Genomic DNA, 18,061 nt, shown 5'->3' on the forward strand with positions numbered 1-18,061 from the left:
TTTGACATATTTCTAGATGTATTTATTTATTTATTTGGTGGTGGTGGTGGTAATTATGCCCACTGGGGGTTGGAGAAATGACAGATATCTTGCTGTTTTCGCATGAAAACCATGTTACTACAGTTGATTTTCACAGTTTACTTGTATCTTTGCGGGAGGAAAGTTGAAATTGTGACCCTAGGGCTCAAAGAAACACATTCCAACACCCATAGGATCATGTCAAACGCGTGGGCGGTGAGCACCGACCTGACAGAATAGTCCATCTTTTGACACAGATTGTCTTCCGACAGTGATATGAAGCATGACGATGGGAGGACATGTTGGAACAAGGGGTGGGTTTGGATAAAGATTATGATGGTCAAGACTAACTAACCCCTCTCCATCTGTGCATATATTCAAACACACACACACACACGCACGCACGCACACACACACACACACACACACACACACACACACACACACACACACACACACACACACACACACACACACACACACACACACACACACACACACACACACACACACACACACACACACACAGGGTGTATATGCGTAGACGCATGCATGCCCTCCACCTTACTTTTGACCTAATTACATGGCACATGGATGGGGGAAGCGATATCAGAGCACTGCTGGAAAGGGGGCCAACTGAGCCTGTACATCGGATAGTACATCTATAGATAGAGGAGTAATTCTTTAGGTTGGTTTCTCTTTATCTGCTCTATACACCACCCCCTTTGTCTCTCTCCGTCTTTTGCATCTCCCCCACTTACTATTGCATTTTTTTTTGTACCCCTCACCTCTCTGTCCCGTCATTTGCTCACCCTGTCCTGCCCCTTTTTACCCATTGTGTTCCATGTACTGTATGTGTTCTAGAGTGACGCCTCAGCCCAGGGGGGGAGTCCCAGCTCCACTCTGACATGTAGCACCACATCGCCCTGTTCAGAGAGCCCCTCCTCCACCCTGAGTGCTGCTGCTGGTGGGGGTACTGCTGGGCGGCCAGGGCCCCTGCCTTTACCCCCACCCTCACCCTCAGCCACCTGTGGCTCTGGCACCAGCCCCTGTGGGACACCCTCCAGCCCCGGACCTAACCCCTCCAGCCCGGGACTCTTCCCCGGTCACAGCCCTGGCCCCAACCCCTCCAGCCTGGGACTTTTCCCCGGTCACAGCCCTGGGCCTGGTCGAAGTCCGACCTCCACGCTGGAGAGTAAGGATAGCGGGATTATAGGTGAGAGATGATGCTGTGTGTCTGTCAGAGATGTTTGGTTAATCCACATTTGGGGTGGATTTGGGTCAACTAATCAGAGTTCTTAGACTAAGCTGTGTGATTGTTTCTGTGTCTTTATTCAATGCTCTGCATGGTATCGCATTGGGTCGATTCGGACTGGCTCTCTGTTGGGCCAAAAAGCCTCTCTTTGTATCACCAATTGTGGAAAAAAAGCCAGAAAAATAATAAATGTCTTACTCTGTGGTGTGTGTGTCACCACTTCCCTATATCGGTAATCCCCAATTATGACATTATGTCTTGGAGAAAGGAAACTACATACAGCTTACTTCTAGCTCCTGGTGAAGCCTGTCCCCCTAACCCCACAGCTAGCTCCTGGTGAAGCCTGTCCCCCTAACCCCACAGCTAGCTCCTGGTGAAGCCTGTCCCCCTAACCCCACAGCTAGCTCCTGGTGAAGCCTGTCCCCCTAACCCCACAGCTAGCTCATCGTGAAGCCTGTCCCCCTAACCCCACAGCTAGCTCCTCGTGAAGCCTGGACCCCTAACCCCACAGCTAGCTCCTCGTGAAGCCTGTACCCCTAACCCCACAGCTAGCTCCTGGTGAAGCCTGTACCCCTAACCCCACAGCTAGCTCCTGGTGAAGCCTGTACCCCTAACCCCACAGCTAGCTCCTGGTGAAGCCTGTCCCCCTAACCCCACAGCTAGCTCCTGGTGAAGCCTGTCCCCCTAACCCCACAGCTAGCTCCTCGTGAAGCCTGTCCCCCTAACCCCACAGCTAGCTCCTGGTGAAGCCTGTCCCCCTAACCCCACAGCTAGCTCCTCGTGAAGCCTGTCCCCCTAACCCCACAGCTAGCTCCTCGTGAAGCCTGGACCCCTAACCCCACAGCTAGCTCCTCGTGAAGCCTGTACCCCTAACCCCACAGCTAGCTCCTGGTGAAGCCTGTACCCCTAACCCCACAGCTAGCTCCTGGTGAAGCCTGTACCCCTAACCCCACAGCTAGCTCCTGGTGAAGCCTGTCCCCCTAACCCCACAGCTAGCTCCTGGTGAAGCCTGTCCCCCTAACCCCACAGCTAGCTCCTCGTGAAGCCTATACCCCTAACCCCACAGCTAGCTCCTGGTGAAGACGGTACCCCTAACCCCACAGCTAGCTCCTGGTGAAGCCTGTCCCCCTAACCCCACAGCTAGCTCCTGGTGAAGCCTGTCCCCCTAACCCCACAGCTAGCTCCTCGTGAAGCCTGTCCCCCTAACCCCACAGCTAGCTCCTGGTGAAGCCTGTCCCCCTAACCCCACAGCTAGCTCCTGGTGAAGCTTGTCCCCCTAACCCCACAGCTAGCTCCTGGTGAAGCCTGTACCCCTAACCCCACAGCTAGCTCCTGGTGAAGCTTGTCCCCCTAACCCCACAGCTAGCTCCTGGTGAAGCCTGTACCCCTAACCCCACAGCTAGCTCCTCGTGAAGCCTGTGCTACTTCAGCCTCAAGGCCTCGACTCCCTCTTGTCAAAACTGGGACACAGCTGTCTTTGTTGGTTATGGGTCTAATTCTCCTAAAATAGGAAATTTTTTCTCCCTAAATAGAGTTTGTATTTATAGTTAAATACAAAAGCGCAAAGGGTGCATCTTCTGAAGTACCACCATTTGATTGTGTTGTTTTCATCGCCTGGCTGAATATCTAAGGTGCGATTGAGGCCTATTTCATAGTAGACTGAATATGCATTCTTCAATGTTTTCTCATTTTCAAAGCCTTTTGTAGATGTTGTTGGGTTATTGTGCTCCTATAGGCACATTTTTAATTACTCAGAAAACCTTCAAATTAAAGGCAAAGCATTATCCTCCTTTTTCCCCATCCCTTTCTAATCCCACTCTTTCTCTCTCTCTCTCTTTGCGTGACTCAGAGACCATCACTAGTTCCTCTGAGAACGAGGACCGCAGTTGTTCTAGTGTGGATCTGACTACAGATGACGGCCTTGTGGGTGGTTATGGGATTGGTGGGCATGCGAATGAGTCCCGCCCTCCTGAATCTTCCAGGGACAATCCTATTGGCCTGCCAGATGAGGCCTTACCAAGAACAGACATCATGCAGCCCAGGACGCCGCCCCCACCTAAGAGACCCCTCCCACAACGCCACACACACGCCACCTCTTCACTTGCGATGCCCCGCCCTAATTCTGTGGCAGGTAAGTCCACCTTTTGTTCGGGCATTGGCTTTATGGTATGTTTGTGCTGACCAGTATAATAGTATAAAGGTATAAAGGTATGGAGGTTAAAAAGACATGTTGAAAGACAGGAAGAACAGCCTGCTCTGCCCCTTCCTGTAGAGGGTGTTGTCCGACCAGTCCAATTTACTGTTCAAGTGTACTCCCAGGAACTTATAGGTCTCCACCTCCTTCCCTCGGATAGTGATGGGAGTTGGGGGGCCTCAGGTAGTCAGTGAGGGGAGGGACAGTGCTGCTGATGAGTGGGGAGGGGCTCATCTGGTCAGACCTGTTGAAAAACAAGTTCCTTTTTGAGCTCCTTTTGGACAGCCTTGGCTCCTTCGGTGTCCCTTGCCATAAAAACCCTCTTTTTCCTGCTCAATAGGTTTTTAGAGGTATTGTCGCACCAACTTCGCCAGCCTGGGGCCCTCAGGAAGTTATGAACTTCTTTTTCAATGGCAGTGATCAGTGGAGTATTGCTCCCCGAGGACTAGTGTCATAGCGGAGGCCTGATGCCATTTGTGTCTTGGTCTTGGTCTTGGTCTTGGTCTTGGTCTTGGTCTTGGTCTTGGTCTTGGTTTTGGTTTTGGTCTTGGTTTTGGTCTTGGTCTTGGTCTTGGTCTTGGTCTTGGTCTTGGTCTTGGTTTTGGTCTTGGTTTTGGTTCTGGTTTTGGTCTTGGTCTTGGTCTTGGTCATGGACTTGGTCTTGGCTTGAATTTCTCAAATATCCTCTGCCCTTTTTCAGTTTTCTGTCTTTTCCAATGCTAATTGATCCATACATGCTTTTTGTTCAGATACTGTTGGCATTTTCTGTTGCTTTGAGCATAGTATATAACATTCTGCATAGAAAATAAATGTACTCTTCTATTGCATCAGTAGTTAGAATTAAGAAAGTGCTCGAAGTGTCCTTGACTAAGACACTGTCTTAACCCCTAACTGTTCCTGATGAGCAGGTTGGCACCTTGCATGGTTGCCCCCGCCATCGCTGTGTGAATGTGTGAGTGAATGGGTGAATGTGAGGCATAAGTTGTAAAATGTTTTGGATAAAAAGCGCTATATAAATGCAGTCCATTTAACATTAAGAAAGCAGTTTTTAAAAGCTTGTTTGTGTCTGGTTTTATATTGTCTAAAGTGGAGTGGTCTTGACTACAACGCTGGGAGTAGCCTATATCAACACAGTCTAATCAGAAAATAAATAAATAAATAAATAAATAAATAAAGTACTAATCAACCACAGGAAAAAGGTACATAATGTACAATGTAATGTATAATGTATAAGTAATATATATATATATATATAAAAAAAAGAAAGTCAAAATCAAACACCACAACTGGGACCAACAATGATTGTGGCGAGTGCTCTCACCACTAGACTAAGCCACCCACCCACTCTGATACAAACACAGCAATACTATGATGATGATGGTTAGTTTTAACGTTTAATGGTTGGTTAAGATATAAAGTTAGGGGTAAGGTTTGGGTTAGGGTTTGATGGCTAGGGTTAGTTTAAGGTAACAGTGTGGTTAAGATTTTGGTTATGGTTTGATGGCTATGGTTCTATATCATACTAGCTTCCGCTCAGCGTCATCTGCACTAACCTCACTTCGTGCATATGCACTGAATAAAAACTCACAATGTTTTTGACACCGATAACTTTATGCTCCTCAAGCCGATAACCGATATCGATAACCGATATTTATTGTATTAATTTATTTTTTTAATGTATATATTTTTTTTTATCAAATTTTTGTTTTCTTTTTTTTCCAACATGAAACAAAACATATCACAATACAATAATAATAATACATAAAAAGACTTCCCAGGACAATAACTTAACACCAACTTAAATGTATATTCCTGTAGTTTTGACCTAATCAGACAACAGAAACAAAAGCCAAGACAACAGTTTTGACTGATAAAGTGACCATATTTATTTTTCCAAATGAAAATTCACAATCCGTCACCAACTTATAATACATCCAACCTAAGACGCTCGAAGCTTTTTTTTCTTCTTTTTTCAAAGCTGTCCGCCTTGAAAGAAAGGCTTTGAGTGGACACATAGCCTAGCAGGTCGCCTGCGGCATCACCACCGCTGCGATGGTGTTAGAAGCCTACAACGACGGCGCGAGCACGCTTGTACCTATTGACGAGTCGTTTGCTAAATTAAAGAAGTTTGACAGAAATGACCCAAGGGCTCAAGCCGCTAGCTTTTAAGCAGTCCTTGGTGGTGAAAATTAACCTGGCTACTACGGAGCAATAAGTGACTGCGTATTCAACCAAGGGTTGCATCAGCCATGAAAGGGGCTAGCTTTGCTTAGCTCCCCGCGTCGTCGCAGGCTTTTAAGTTAACACAATAACACACCATCGCAGCGGTGGTGATGCCGCAGGTGACCTGCTAGGTTGGATGTATCACAAGCCGCTGCACTTTTCCCTCCTCGTGGAACTTCTGCATTGCATTTATTACAAATAGCAAGCAAACTTTTCCCCTCTGAAACAATCCCCACTAGCGTCGCCATCTTTGTTTACATCCGCGCTGCTTTCAAGAAACGTACGTGGCTACGTCACAGCCAAGAAAGGGAGCGCTGGATTTGTGTAAAACGCCCTGTTCCTAAACCACACGCTACCAGTCGTACCACAGTACTGGCAAAACGGGAGGAGCCGACAGTCAAAACAAACGCACTTCATCCAAATTCACCCACACCGCATTTTTTTTACCAAAAAATATATTATATTATCGGAGCTATTAATAACGTTATCGGGTTTATCGGGATGACGTCATAATTGCTGATATCGGCCCCGATAATTATCGTGCATCCCTACTTTACATACCAACATTCGTCTGGCTACACCCCTATCCGCTACCTTCATAAGCAGGTGTGTGGCCCCACACTCGCCTCCTTCTTCACTTTCACCACAAGAAAGTGCCTGTATACCAATCACTTGACAAGGGTATTAAGCTGAAGAAAGTTGAGTTACGTGTTTAAATTTTTTCTTGCTTTTTTCTTTCTCTCATACTTTTACAAAGAAAAAAGCTAAGTCATAATGTTTACCTCGGAGGGTCGCGCTAGCAACGCTACCCTTCACCAGCGGTTCTTCATTTCCTCCTCTGCCGTATGTCTTGGAGCGGGGTTGACTCCACTGTCGTGGACGGCATCCGCGCCCGGTAGGCGTCCGGTAGGTAGTTTGCCTCTCCAAGGAGCTGGTGCACCAGCGCCGTCTCCTGTGAGATGGCCTGGTTCCTGCTCTGGTTCCTTTGCCGCCGGAGAGTCGTCCGCTGTTGGGCGGCCGGCTCCTCTGGTGGCGGAGGATTTGAGACGCAAACTTTTTGCGTCTGCTCGCTCCCGTCGTAAGATGGTGGCTTGTAGACGCGAATGGCCTGGTTTTGGGGAGTTGCTGGAGCCGGATGAGGATGCGTCTGCTTCTCCGTGGCCGATGGAAACTGAGGACTACATGGTAGAGGCAGACGGTTCTTGTTTGACGCCCCGGTGGAGACATATCCGCCTCCCGTCCAGGTTACACTGGCGGGGGGTGATAGGTCTCCTTGGGGTCCCTCGTACGCTGATGTTGGGTTAGAACCTCCGACTCAGCGGCGGGATGCCCTGCTATCAGCCATATCGGAATGTGGCTCTGCAACCAGTAGTCTGCCGCATGTGAGGGACGTGAGCTCGGTGGGGGAAAGTATGCAGGGGGACCTGCGTGCTTTGTTCCCCGAGCTCATGGCGGCGGCGGCAGTCGCAAACGGCGTGCCGCTGCCGCAACCACTGCCTGTTCCTGTCCCTGATGATCTCATAGGTCATCTATGGCAACGTCGTCCTGTGAGAGAGACGGGCGTTGTCTGCCCATGTTTCCCCTCGATGGAGGCCTACGTCCGTCAGGGACAGGTGTTCTCCCACATCACAGGCCTCACCCCCGCCTACGTGCGAGTCACGAGGGTGGTGGGTTTGGTAGAAGGTATGAAGGAGGGGGTGCCTCGGCTTGATAGGCCGATGGCAGCTCTCCTTTGTCTTGAGGTGGTGTGGGAGCCGTTACGGAAGCCGGTTCCCCACGGGAAATCGGCGAGGCGGTTGGCTTACTGGAGTGACCAGTCATTCATCTCCGCGACTCAATCTCTGGCTGCCACGTCTAACATCGCGCAGCTGGCGAGATTCATGTCCGGGATAATGACGGGCGGTATGGAGCTGACCGAAGTGCAACGTGATCAGCTCGCCCAGGCGGCAGGAGCCATCCTGCATCTGATCCAGCTGCAGGCCGTCGCCGCTGGGAAAGTACGTGCCCTGGCCACTCTAGCCCAGCGCCACCTTTGGCTGGAGCAGGCGCGTGTGCCGGAGAGGAAGAGGACTCCACTTCTGACGGCACCCCTCTCCGATGCTGGGCTCTTCGGGTCGGCGTTGCAGCTGATGACCTCAACCTGCAGGGAAATGCAGGAGGAGCATTCCGTGCTCCAGCCTCATTTCCCCCCGCCCGATGTCGCCGGTGGAGTCAGACGGAAGGCTCGTCGTCGAGGTTCCGTCGCCGAAGCCGCCGCTGCTACCACCGCCACTGCTGGCCCTTCAGCGAAGAAGGCCAGGAGGAGAGAGGGCCGGCCCATCCAGAGAGGGCCGGCCCATCCACGCTCGGAGGTGACGGTAGGGATCGTCGTGACCAGCCTCCAGTCCTTTACCGTCCCTCCGGGGCTCCCCGGGGTGGCAAGTCCCGAGCGGCTCGTGGCAGGCGTCGCTAGTGACTTTTTCCCTCTGTTGGTCCCCCATGTTCCCTTCCCGGCCCACCATATGATTTTTGTTAAATAAAAGGTCCCTCCTGGGAGGGACTGTTTTTGTTACAAACTGTGTGTTTATTCACTACATATGATGGGTATACAATGTGTGAACCTTTCGCTAGTGTGGGTTTGATAGGAGGGCTAGACTTATAGTCTTGTTGGTCGCTACATTTTCATGTTATAGAGCTTAAGCAAGGCCTGCAGCTTACACTCGGTTGAAAAGGTTTTTTTTCTGCCTCGACCTGAAGATTAGGTCTTCACATAAAGGTAGAGGTTAGTTGTGTGCTCTGTTGCTTAAACAGTGATATTGAGCCGCAACACTGTTGTGTTGGTCTGCAGTAATGCTCGTGTGTGTAAAGGTACCGCGGTTTTTCAGGCCGCTCTCTCTCTCTATCAAATCTTCTGTGTCTTGCAACATAAACACGGGTGTCGGGTTCACACATATATAACTTTGGCCTTGTTAAAAACCCTGTTCACAGACTTGTCTGTGGCTAGCGTGCATTGAGTTAGCTTTGCGCTGTTCATTAGCATACTGGCTACTTAAGGTATCATATGGCTACCGGATAAACCCCTCCTTCCCTCTTCTGATTGGTCGGGTTTTTTTTTTTTACCCTCTTTTTCATTCGGTCCGGCCAAGCTGTTAGGCAGCTTGGCACGGGGGGGGAAGGGTTTCCCTGATTCCGCACCTATCACGGGCAGTTGAGTCATGGGTTTCCCCCCGTCATAGAATACGTCACTGGGCACGCTTCTATTGGACGACGGCTTCCGTGAGTTTTTTCAGACCCATGTGTGGTTCTGTCATTGTCAAGTTGTCGGGGGAGAGCGTAGGAACTTGGTGTTCTGCTACGCTCGATATACATGTAACTTGAGTCTGTTGGTCACATGGCTCAATGTTACAGTGACTTTTCAATACATGGCTCACGTGGGAAGTCTCTCTGAGGATTCCCGTCTCCTCCCTGTGGTGAGGGTGGCGGGATGTAAAAATGAAAAAAGAATTTACCCTCAGCTGCGTCACGTGGGATTCATGTCAGTCTGTGTTTCTTTCTTTTTTAATAAAAAGAGGAAAGAACGTGAAGCACGACGGCTCCTTGTCGTTCTCCCAGGCAACTTGGAGGAACAATGTCTGGTGTCTTGTTAGACTATCCATTGATGTGTTTGGGTCTCGACGCGTACATAGTGCTGGCTCGGGGTGTTTCTGATAAGAATCACGCATGAGGCTGGTACGCCTTGGTTGCTCGTTATTAAAACTGCGTTTTTATAGGGCAACTGGGATGGAGGTTTTCTCTTCCGAGCGCCTGTTGCTAGGTCTCGACGAATTCTCGTTCATATCTGGGGGATGTTAACGGAATAGATCAAAACATAGGTAGAGGTCTCACGCCCTTGGGGTGGGCCACTGAGCGCGGTACGAATGGGACCGTCTGGGTGGCGCCCTCTTTTCATGTTTTAGATCGACACGCGTACCTACCCCCTCTCTTGGAGTGGGGATGTCGGCGTGATTAGGGCACGGGACTGGTTCTGGTCACGCTGGTCCAGGTCAGTTAACCCGTTGTCCGCCGGGGACGCAGATCTGCTGTTCTGGTACCCTGAGGGACTTGTGCTTTTTTCAGGGGAAAAAATGCCGGGTCGGCCCGGGTGTCACAGGGTTGGGCGTTATGGAGACCCTTTGTTGGGTACATGTTGTACCCTGCACTATCATGAAGGGGCTGGTTCTCCATTCTTTTCGCCCCTCTCTTACGCATGGCGAAGAGGGGGCTGTTGGGGTGGTCTTATGGACCTCCTCTGGCATCCCTGTGTGCTTCCCGGTCCGCCGGGCCCGGTCCGAAGTTGTGTCGACCCGTAGGCCTGGGATAACCCCATTTTGAAAACTGAAACACTTGTACTGCGGTATAGCCAGTGTATACCCGCAGGTGTGTTTTGGAGTTTTTTCTTGAGGGGTTATAGGAACAACCACCGCATCTGGTACCAAGAGGGTGGTTGATTCCCTGGTGTGTTGGAGCGGAGTCAACTCCCGGGTTACCCGGTTGAGTGTGTCCCTGCACGTTCATGACGTCTGCCAATCGTGTCAGCCTTCTCTGCCTCGGCCCCTCTGGGTCGGGATTTTTTGGTGGAGGCTTTGTCATGGTGCGCAACAATGCCAGCATACGCCCCTTCCGCCGGGGTGCTGTTTTCAGTTGACCCCTTTTTTGAGGGATCGACCCCTTCTGGAGGTCGTCTCCCCGGTGCGCTGCCTGCTCCCGCTGTAGTGTAGCCTCTTGAGTGCTTCGAGTTACAGCCATTCTGACTGCCTGAGTGTGCCAGGGTCAGTGTGCCAGGTGGCGTGCTAGTGGGGGGAAGGGCCCGCTCTTGGATGGGCCCTGTCCGAATACGCTGGCGATGTGGGGGGCGGTGTCACTAGTGACCGCCTGGTGAGGTCTTGATGCTGTGGCGTCGTTGACCTCTCCGGGCCCCCTTTTTCCGGGGGATCCAGTCCCTTCAGTGGGTCTGGGTCTTCCTTCGCGCTCCGCTGCTACGGCCTTGCCACTGGGTTGAGTTTGCTCTTGACCCCGTGATTTTGGAGGCGGTAACGAGGTTTGTTCCTTCCGTTCGTTCCCTGGTGGCATGCGGGTTGTGCATGTGCGTAGTCGTGGGGTCAAGCCACGGTCTGCTCACCCTGTGCGTTGAGTTGCTCGAGTTCCTCTTTGCACGGTCGGATCCGTCTCCCTCCCGTCCTCCAATAGGGAGGGTATCCTCCATTAGGGAGGGTCGGGGGGCTCGGTCCTCCCCGGTTCTGATGGTTGTGGGGGGCCTCAGTGGGGTACATTTGTCGAGCTTCAAGCTCCCGCTCAGCTCCCGTTGTGCAGATGACGCTGAGCGGAAGCTAGTATGATATAGAACGATAGGTTATGAATATAACCGTAGTTCTATGAATACTAGTGACGCTCAGCGTCTGGACGCCACTGCGGCCTTTGATCTTGCCTTGTGGTGAAAGATTGGGAAGGAGGCGAGTGTGGGGCCACACACCTGCTTATGAAGGTAGCGGTTAGGGGTGTGGCCAGACGAATGTTGGTATGTAAAGGTACATTGTGAGTTTTTATTCAGTGCATATGCACGAAGTGAGGTTAGTGCAGATGACGCTGAGCGTCACTAGTATTCATAGAACTACGGTTATATTCATAACCTATCGTTAGTTTAAGGTAACAGTGTGGTTAAGGTTTGGGTTATGGTTTGATGGCTATGGTTAGTTTAAAGGCCCCATGTTTTGCTATTCCTTTCACTATTTGGGCAATGTTACACAATTCCCGTCTGTACATCTGTACGTTTTTTTTTTATTTTGTATTCATTGTTTTGTATTTCTAATCAAGTACTCTAAAGCAGGGGTTCTCAACCTTTCTGCTGCCAAGGCACCCCTGTGTTCAATAAAATATTCCAGGGCACCCCTACATACGATAAAGACTTTTCCGGTCCTGTCTTTTTCACTACGATGATGACAAAAGTGCTTGCTTTCAAAATTATGTTTATTTAAGAAACCGGGAAACACATTTGTGTGTATATGCAGGCTATATAATGCATTATTAATAGGTGTTTCAGGTCTAAATGGCTTAGTACTGTTGACATTACACTGCTTGTAGTAGTAAATCAAATAGCATATTTCTTTAAATAAAATTACAGAAAATTATCACTAAAGTGCTATCTGTTGCAGCTGCACTCTTTTCCATAAAAATAGCATATTTGGATAAGTGTGACCATTTCTCAAAAACTGAACATCATGTAGGCCTACCGGTATTTTTTTTTAAATACAGAAAAGGATCACTAAAGTGCTATCTGTTGCAGCTGCATTGTTCTCCATAAAAATAGCATATTTGGATAAGTGTGACCATTTCACAGAAAAGGATCACCAAGTTACCTTCTCAAAAAATATAAATAAATACAGAAAATAAACACTCGTTCACTCAGTGGACATTTCTAGCTCAATGCGAGGTCTGCTGCTGCTGGCTAATAATACGGTCAATACGTGAGGAGATCTTTGACAAGGCAACACGCATGTCATCCTCAAGGCTCAACTTGGCCCTATATTCAGTGACGCGGGAAGTGGGGGTGCGGCGGGTGCGCCAGCACCCCTGCTGGCGGGGAGTGTAACTGCAACTGCAAGGTTGTTTTGGCTTTTATTCCATTGTAATACCGAGGCTACTCAATGTCACAGAGCGGAGCGGCACTGTAGATTTACCCTACTCTTGGAATTCATTGCCAGATCCTCATAGGGGCGCTGTCTCGATAATGCAGTGTTATTAAAGCAGCGTGTAGCCGACGCATGAACCAGTTGGGATTCGAATAGACGCGGCCTGGAAGCATCAACGCAGAACTGGAAATCCGTTGGTAAAAAAATAGCGGCCTGGAATCGTTTTTGGGACGCTCAGACAATTTGCAGTAAAGGAATATATCTGTCGGCGATGTTGTATGCGGGAACGAATTGCAGAGGGAGGACTGACTGAAGTGGAGAGTGTGTTTACTTGTGTCTCAGAAAAGAAATGTCTCAAAAACGAATATCTGATTTCTTTAATAATAATAACCTGGCCTTGCTGCATAGGCATCAGGATATTCTGGACTCACTGGACATTCATGTTGTCATGAAGGAGTTTATTTCCACCACTCCTGAACGCAAGACCACCTTCGGTGTTCTACCGTCTTTGGAATAGGTCATGTGTGTTTATTATCGCTCCTGCTGCGATTGTTGTTGTGACAGTGACACACACACACACACACACACACACACACACACACACACACACACACACACACACACACACACACACACACACACACACACAGATCCTGTGCGGTGTGCGAAACGAAAGTCCAAATGCTAGTTGTTGCCGCTTGCGTCTAAATCGACAATAAATCGTCTTCTGATTAGAGAAAAAATGCTGCATTTCGTGTGTGAACTGTCCACATGTTGGTGTTCAAGTTTGTCTGTTGTAGTGTAAAATATTGATCTTTCAAATGAATGGAAAATCACGAATGATGCGCTTTGCGCATGCATTTAATATGACTTTATTATTATAATTTATCTCCGACTCCGACCGCACCCCCAAGTCTGACTGGCTTCCCGCGTTTTTTGTTTTCAGAGCTGTCATGGATGAAAAGCCAGCTTCACACAGATATGTGGTGCTGAATGGTATCAACACCTTAACTGCTGCATCATGAGATACTTGGTACTCAGCACCAGGGGCGGATTTAGGATTGTAGGAGATCCGGGGCTTAGCCCAGATAATTTTTTTACTTCGACACCACAACCTTTAACTTATACCAGTGGTGCAGTCGTAATATGGGCAATGCCCAAACGCCACGTGCACACGCGTTCCCGCGTACGCGCGTGCACGCGCATACATGTTCCCTCGGTTGCGCACAGAACAGATGATTATTATGCATAAATGTTTTAAATGTAATTGTAGTTACAATTTCTTTAATTGAATTAACTTAAACTAGAAAAGTAAATACAAACTAAATTAACAATGTAACTTAGAGTTAGTTTACAGAGGACAGTTTCCTTCAGCGACTCCCCGCCGGAGCTGGGCGGCTGCTCCGAGCACTCATTGACGCTGGTGGAGAGGCGGTAGTGGAGGAGAGGAGTCCGTTGTTATGCTATCGCCTATCGGTATCCTATTATTATGCAAAGTCTAGGTGATAAGTGCCGGCCGGCGCGACGCATTTTTGTGTGCGCGCGTGCACATCCGCGCGCTGCACTTATGCCTCAGTGACCTATACCTAAACGGCGTTTAACCGCGTTTGTGCACGACTGCATGCCTGACTTATACCACCACCTTAAAGCGGACAAAAGGCACTAGAGCAGGGGTTCCCAAACTTTTCAGGCCGGGGCCCAGAAAATAAGGCGTCAGAGAGCCGCGGCCCAATGCACATCGTCTGGCTTTTTTTTTTTTTTTTTTTGTCAGGCGACCGATTTTTTAAGCCAAATATCACTTCAATCCTATTAAGTTAGTTCAAGTTAGTTATTCATTTATATGTGCTATTTATGAGAGGGCTAACTTGTTGCAAAATAATAATGATAATAATAATAGCCTCATTCAAATACTATTGTTGCTTCGGTTGTTTTCAGTGTTTTATGTGCATAATCTGTTATTTAGTTTGAAATGTTCGTTGAAATAAGTAGATTTTTCGTTTTTGTTTATTTATTAAGTTAACACTTTGGTTGCCTAAGGTTAAATTAATGATATACCATAGATTGCCAGCGCTATTTGTCTATGGAGAAAGTCCCCTTCTTTGCAGGGCTATAACTTTTTAAATTCTATTGCTACATTGCCATTATTAGGGCCCATTCAAAGTCCTATATGTATTGTTCATTGTGTAGCAACGTTAAACTTTTTCATTCACATATTCATAGTAAAGTATGGTCTAATGTATAAGTATGTTTTCATCTCTTTCTGCAGCTTTCTCCAGAACGTGATATATAGCCCCAAATGCATTATATTGATGATGAAATACAGTTTGATGGCAATCAGCGCGATATAAAAAATTCCAACTAGACGTACTTCTAGAAGTTACTACACGTCATCTGATGTTGACCGGATGGGCGAGGGGGCGTTTATAATTCCGTGGGCAGCGTTATACCAATCATCTAATGTGGGTCAAATGTTGATAATATCAGTTATTATCGAAGACGGTAACGTTACACGCTGAAACTCACCCCAGTCTCCGCGCGCCGTTGGGCGATCATCGTCGAGTAGAAATTTTATCATTATGGGATATATTATTACCCGGTCCATCTCCAGCTTGTATAATGGTATATACGTCCAAATCATGTTGTTTATCGAGTTATTGGCAATCGATCGCTATGTAGAGTGACGAGCTAGAGTCACGGGACATGTACCGAGTGGCCGGAAGCAATACGGACGTCTAGCAAAACCTCTAGTGCGCTTCCTGTTAAGCGCTTGCGCCGATCGGCCACCAGATGGCGCTCCTGAACCGCCAGAGAGCTCAGTGGGTCCTGCTGGTGGATCTCAGGCCAGCGGAGGGACATTATGAATCCGATCGCAGATTTTTGAAATATTGATATAAAGACGACGTACAGCGTCCCCCGGCAACTTTAGCATGGCCAGCAAAGACGTCTTTTTTTATATATTTTTTTAAATCATCTCGCGGCCCATCCGTGGCTGCTCGCGGCCCACCTTTGGGTCGCGACCCCGACTTTGGGAACCACTGCACTAGAGAACACTTAAATTCACACCCTTTAATTTAATTAATGAAGCAAACAATAATAATAATTAATAATAATAATAATAATAATATTAATAATAATAATAATAATAATAATAATAATAATAATAATAATAATAATACACTGTATTTGTATAGCACGTTTCATACAAGAATTTCAGCTCAAAGTGCTTCACAGCAGTAAAAAAAGAGCACAACATTGGCAGATCAAGAGCAATGCATAAAGTGCAGACATAAAGCATAAAATAGATAGCAGCAAAATAGACAAAGTCAAGGTAAGACATAGAACATTAAATCACATCGTTTTTCATATTAGGATCTAAGATGTAGGGTTAACTCACCGAACGTTGAGCGCCAGGACCCCCGAAAACCCCAGAGTATAGTCGGATTTTCATCGTTGTTTCTTTTATTCGATATTTCCATTCATAAAAACATGCCGGCAGCCTGTGTTATCACTGGGGATGGGTCTGAGATCGCAAAAGTCCAATACCACCGCCTAACGCCTTGCGGCCGCTATTGCACTCCATTTGAAACGATGTGGCTTGGTGTCTGGGCCGAGCTGCGGCCTGCGGGCGGAGTCTAACTACTCGGTCAAGCCAAACGCTTATAACGCATGCATCGACGAGGGTCGGGTTCATGTTCAATGCTGGATTACGTTGGCACCTTGATCGAAATCAGTACTTGGAATGGCGATCAGATAATTGGAATATTCTTTTCGGGACAGATCCTGGTCAAGGTAAGGACTGGTATCAATATTGCGTTGATCCAAAAATTCCTTCATGCTGATCGGGGCGTGGGTGTGTGGTGTGTGTGTGTGGCGTGTTCTGTTGGTTGCGATCAAAGCACGGAGGGGCGCCCCCCCCCCCCCCCTTCATGCATTCATGATGAAACATAATACCGATAATCTAAATTTGATTTGAGAACAGTAGCTAGTCCAGGGAAGAAACGATAACGCGTTTACTAGAATACACATTGCCGGCCATTACGGAGCATTTTGGAAATGACACCAGACCGCCCTGAAACTACACTCATATTCACGACGGTATAAAACGGAAATGTATGGGTGGAAAAATTATCAGTTTTTTGCATCTTGACCGAAAGAAACTCAATGACAATCGACCATATTATTAGATCCATAGCTATAATATATAATATAGCTTTAGGCCTGCAAACACAGCCACGTATCCCCATGTTAAAAGGCGCTGGCCTTTCAACAGTAACAGTAAACAGCGCCATCTGGCGCTGAAAGTGGTAATAGGCCTCTTTGTTTACGGTTTGATTATCACTGATACAAAGTAAAATAGTGCAGTGCAATAAAATAGTTAGTAAAATAGAATAAAATAATGCAATAGTGCATTGCAATAAAATAGTTATCGTATTTTTTCGGGAGGCCGGTAAGGAGTGCATTACAGTAGTCGAGTCGGCTTGAGATAAAGGCATGGATCTGATTTTCAGCGTCCTTTTGATTTATAAATGGCCGTACTTTAGCTATGTTTCTAAGGTGGAAGAATTATGTTTTTGTCACCTTGTTGATTGTGATTTAAAGCTTAGGTCTGAGTCTACCATAACACCAAGACTTAACTCACTCAAATACAGTTAACAGCTGGATAGACTACGGATGTAAATTAGCTTCTGCTAAATCTGGTGCAAACATATTTGCATGTAACAATAAATAATTGTAAAAAAAAAAAAAAAAAAAAATATATATATATATATATATATATATTTTTTTTAAGTAGATTCAGGGCTTTTCAGAAAACATTTGGGGCTTGAGCCCAAGTAGCCACCCCCTAGCCCCGCCCCTGCTCAGCACCACACTCTGAAACGAGCTCTCCAGGTGGTAATGGTATCAGATGAGATTTCAATGAGTTCTTCCAAGAGTTTGGATGGAGATGTGTCAGGAAGCTTTGTCTCAATGTTGTCTGTAAAGTTTTTTTTTATCCAGAGTAACTTGGTGATCCTTTTCTGTGTTTTATTAAATAATGATTTTCAGATTTTGAGAAATGGTCAAACTTATCCAAATATGGTATTTTCATGGAAAACAGTGCAGCTGCAACAGATAGCACTTTAGTGATCATTCATCAATTTTCTGTAATCCAAAAATAATAATAATAATAATAATATATATATATATATATATATTAGTTGAGAACCGCTGCTCTAAAGCAGCATTTTTCCACTTCAAGATTTCAAGGTGTTTTGGGCTGGGCTCCGCCCATAAGCACTTTGAGTGACAGTCAGCGTGCGTGATACATGTATACGAGAGAGAGCGAGAGAGAGAGAGCGAGCGAGAGAGAGAAGGAGGGAGAGAGAGAGAGAGGATGAATGAATGAATGAAAACTTTATTTAACAGATTGCAGAATGGGTATAATACAGTACGGCTCAATACACACAATTGTTAAGGGGATGCAGACCAGAGAAAGACGTTTGTCTTGTTTACATCAGGGTCCTCCATTTTCAATTCATAGTTGTAACATGTGACAACCAACCCCAAATAAAATGTGACGACCAACCCCAACTGGAATGTCTTGATAGCATCAAGGCTAACAGCCATCTAACAACTAGTTAGCTAGCTAACAACAATGATCTAAACTATAGCTATCCCTTCACACTTTTTAAGGGTAATAATTGTTTCATTATAAACCAATTGTGTAAAAGCCTAGAAGAAAAATAC

The 18,061-nt window shown here is 47.1% G+C and overlaps 1 protein-coding gene across 1 annotated transcript in view; it reads left to right on the plus strand.

Moving 5' to 3' along the window:
- LOC311246832 (protein TANC1-like) overlaps positions 1-18,061 on the plus strand; it is a gene marked incomplete at both ends in the record, with an annotated part of 135,369 nt that overhangs the window by 5,763 nt on the left and 111,545 nt on the right. Inside the window, 2 exons of the mRNA XM_084337077.1 lie at positions 883-1,234; positions 3,123-3,404. Coding sequence (XP_084193203.1) covers positions 883-1,234; positions 3,123-3,404 — 634 coding nt within the window. The remainder of the gene's footprint in view (positions 1-882; positions 1,235-3,122; positions 3,405-18,061) is intronic.

The sequence above is a fragment of the Notolepis coatsorum genome, assembly GCF_963971535.1.
Source record: "Notolepis coatsorum genome assembly, chromosome: 20".
In the NCBI taxonomy this organism is placed as follows: Eukaryota; Metazoa; Chordata; class Actinopteri; order Aulopiformes; family Paralepididae; genus Notolepis; species Notolepis coatsorum.